Source organism: Lolium rigidum, chromosome 1, assembly GCF_022539505.1.
Source record: "Lolium rigidum isolate FL_2022 chromosome 1, APGP_CSIRO_Lrig_0.1, whole genome shotgun sequence".
In the NCBI taxonomy this organism is placed as follows: domain Eukaryota; kingdom Viridiplantae; phylum Streptophyta; class Magnoliopsida; order Poales; family Poaceae; genus Lolium; species Lolium rigidum.
In genome coordinates, this window is record NC_061508.1 from 11,290,150 (window position 1) to 11,293,870 (window position 3,721).

At 48.2% G+C, this 3,721-nt stretch overlaps 1 protein-coding gene across 1 annotated transcript; it reads left to right on the plus strand.

The window, feature by feature from the left end:
• The first annotated feature begins 1,300 nt into the window (after nucleotides 1-1,300).
• LOC124704011 (histone-lysine N-methyltransferase, H3 lysine-9 specific SUVH5-like) lies at nucleotides 1,301-3,010 on the plus strand. Its single transcript, XM_047236245.1, has 2 exons — nucleotides 1,301-1,897; nucleotides 2,144-3,010. Exons 1-2 carry the CDS (start codon nucleotides 1,301-1,303, stop codon nucleotides 3,008-3,010), a joined length of 1,464 nt encoding a protein of 487 aa, XP_047092201.1.
• The last annotated feature ends 711 nt before the right edge of the window (nucleotides 3,011-3,721 follow it).

Genomic DNA, 3,721 nt, shown 5'->3' on the forward strand with positions numbered 1-3,721 from the left:
GGCAATGGGGGTTTTAGGTGCGCCGGCAATGGGCATTTCCCTAGTAGTGACCCACCTTTCTATATAGCGCGGCAACAGGGGCCCACCAATCAGATAGGGTTGGGCTCCCCCGATCACGGCGCAGATGAGGTCAAGGGATCGTGCCAGGGCAGTTGGGCTCTGGTGCGGTGGAGATCAACCTAACATTCTCCCCCTTGATCTCAACTTTTTTTTTTACTTTATTCGTTTCATTTTTGGATCAGTACATAGGCATCATCATAACTCTATTGCTGATGGAATCAGACAGCCACAATACACTTCTCTGTTTTGAAACAAATCCTTTTATTTTTGGGACTGTTATGATCTAGAATAGGTAAGATTTTCCCTTAAATCCATGCCGGCTACGTGTTACTTGAACACACTGGGTGGTAACCCTTTCGTTAGCGGATCCGCCGCGATCACCTGCCGCTCGCCATGGCCATCGCCTTTAAAGTTGCAGGAAGGAAACAAGCAAAACTAAAACTTCACAGTTTGCGGAGTAGATTGAGGAGCGAAGAATACGTACATGAAATTGAAAGGCATGTCAGTAAGGTCCACCGTCATTCAAGTTTCCCAGCAAATCCCTGCCACGTCAACTAATCCCAGCGCACAAACAAAAGCACTACACAAAACGTCCAGGAAGTCTGGATCAGAGAGTTCAGGGTTCAAAAATCATGGATTTCAACATGAGAGATTGATTCAGACTTGCTCTACGAATACAGGGTTTGTTTCAGTCTTTTGCCTTTGAAAAACGAGATAAAACGGTAGTATGTGTTGTCTTGAACATGTTACGATAACAGTTACAAGGTTTGATTTCTTAGCCGTTACAGGTTTGATTTCTTTCCTTTGCTCCAAACGAGGGTAATGAACAACCCATTGTCCGGATGTGTATAGAGAAATTGATTTACTTCTCCTAAGCCTAGGTGATTCGTTGCATTGTAAAGATCCCATTTGCTGCCTTACTTTACGGATCTGCTTCCTAAGAGAGTGAGATATATATGGAACACACGATCTGATCCGTTTTTCACTCCAATCATCCACGATTCCCACGAATGTTTAGGACGCAGAAAGCGGATCGAGTCCACCTCTCACAAAATTAGACCTGGAGGTCACACCGTACCGCACCACAGACCACACCAGTACGTCCATCTCCGTCACCGCCGGCCGGTCAGGTACCACCGCCGCAGCTTCTCGTCCTGCATTTCCCCTCGAGTTTCATTCTTTGATTGACACGTACGTAGTATCTCAACCGTGCAGGTAGATCGTCTGCCCGTCTGTGGCGATGCCGGCGGGGTTTCCACAGATGTCACAGGGTAATGGATCTCAATCTCATGGACCTCCTGGAACAGATGGTTCCAGCAGGCAATGCGCTAGACTGAAAGAAGTTCAGATAGGAGCCGTTGCGCCTGTACACCACAAGAAGAGAGTGAGCAAGGGTGCTGCTGATCGTCACGAACAAATGCCAAAGCGCAAGATCCCCTCTATCAGCAACAAAACCGCCATGGCTTCTCTGCAGGAGTTCCGGCTGATCTACAACAGCTTCAAGTTTCTGTTTCAGGACCAACCCACCTACAGACCGGATGACTACGAGGCTCTGTGGGTCTTCAGAAACAGGTACTCTGTCAAAAATTACGACGGCAGGAGGCTCGTGGGCCGCGTGCCCGGAGTCAAGGTCGGCGACGTGTTTGACTCCGACGCCGAGCTTCACCTCACCGGTCTCCACCGGTCGCGGGACTCGCACGTCGACTACATCGTCAGCAAGCAGGAAGGCAGAACCAAGACATATCAGGCCGTCAGCGTCGTCTCGTCATATGGGCAGCATTCTCACGACCAGAGCAACAACAATCTGGATCATCTCTTGCTGCATGTTGGATCCGTGGCTGGCCAGCTGGGAGGCATAGAAGAACTTGCACTGAAGCAGACAAGTACAAGTGTCCGTGTTATTTATAGGTTTGTGGCCGATCACCAAGCTGGAGGGTCCCAAGAGCTCACCACATGTTATGTTTATGCTGGCTTATATTTGGTGGAGAGGAAGGATCATGGTGTAGACACTTTTCAGCTCACAAGAGTACCGGGGCAACCACGGATCGACATTCAGGAACTTGCAAAGGAAAGAATCGCACAGCCGTCGTCCAACGGAACTTTCATGGCGGATATGTCGTCGGGTCTGGAGCAGTTCCCTGTGTCTGCCATTAACCTCGTATCAAACGAGCACCCGACGTCGTTTCTGTACATCTCGCGCATACGGTACCACCACGACCCAAGTGATCATCCGGATCCTCCGTCGGGCTGTGACTGCGTTGGTCGATGCTCGGACTCGCAAGACTGCGCGTGTGCCGTGAAAAATGGAGGGCGGATCCCTTTCGGCGATCATGGTGGCATCATAGAAGAAAAACCTCTTCTCTATGAGTGTGGACCTTCATGCAAGTGCCCTTCAACCTGTCACAACAGGGCCAGCCAGCATAGAATCAAGTTCCGCCTTCAAGTCTTCAAGACAGAACTGATGGGTTGGGGAGTCAGGAGCCTTGATTTTATACCCGGGGGCAGCTTTGTGTGTGAATACCTGGGAGAATTGCTGGACAACGAAGATGCCCAGAAGAGGGAAAATGATGAGTACCTGTTTGTTACTGGAGACAATTATTTCGATGTACCACGTTGGGAGGAATCACGCAAGACCATCCCCTCGCTTCAGAATCGCCGTGGAGGAGATGAAGCCAAGGTCTTTGCTGTTGATGCACTGGAATGTGGCAACCTTGCAAGGTTCATCAACCACAGCTGCAACCCCAACCTTTTTACGCAAAATGTCCTTTACAATCACCAAGATATCCGTATGCCTCATATAATGCTCTTCGCGTGTGGTGATATTCGTCCGCTTCAACCCTTGTCGCTTGACTACAATTATTCCATCGGTAAAGTTCATGACTCCCAGGGAAACATCAAGAAGAAAAAATGCTTCTGTAGGTCTAGTGGGTGCAAGGGACGGTTGTACTAGATATGTGTGGCATATATTTCTACTTTACCCATACAGTATTTGGAACGGTTACATCTGAATATTCAATGCGAACTTTTTATTTTGGAAGGACAATGAAGCTTGTTTTTTTTTGTTCTCTCTTGTTTTGCTAGTGTTTACTGTTGCAATCTTGCTAGTTTTCTAGACAGTGACTTGAGCATTTCCATGAGCCAACGTATATGGTGAAGCGACTTCATTTTTATTTGTCTGTCAAGAAGGAGCACTGGTTTAGTAAACGTGACACTGCCATCTAGAAAGGGTGAATTGTGTGTTGAGCATTATTAGTACTCGAGTCAAACAGAACAACTTCCAGGTGTGTGATGTCTACATAATATCGACGGTAATGTACTGATGAAAGAGCAACGTCGATCATTTGTGTCGGGAGGGGTTATTAGATCTAGGCTAGGCGGGCATTCCTTGGTTAGCAAAGAAAATGTTCAGAAACATACCTTGGTTGCAGGCGCTTTTTCTTACAGAAGGTTGTAGGACTTGGTGCCATGGCATTACAACAAACTAGTTGCGGGCGTCTGGGCTACTGATAGTCGAGAATGCCAGTGGTTCCTGTTGTAGCACTGGTGAGTCGCTGGCCACGTACGAGTCAATGAGATATTTAGATCACATGGAGGTGGAGCGGGTTCAATCGGCATGGACTCGCCAACCTCCAGGGAGAACCGAGACATGAATGGTGGTGTG

Bases quoted from the DNA above. Each gene is read 5' to 3' on its own strand.
- LOC124704011 (XM_047236245.1), top strand. From the start codon at position 1,301: ATGCCGGCGGGGTTTCCACAGATGTCACAGGGTAATGGATCTCAATCT. The intron at 1,898-2,143 runs GCTGGCCAGCTG...AGAATCGCACAG, and splicing joins TGCTGCATGTTGGATCCGTG to CCGTCGTCCAACGGAACTTT.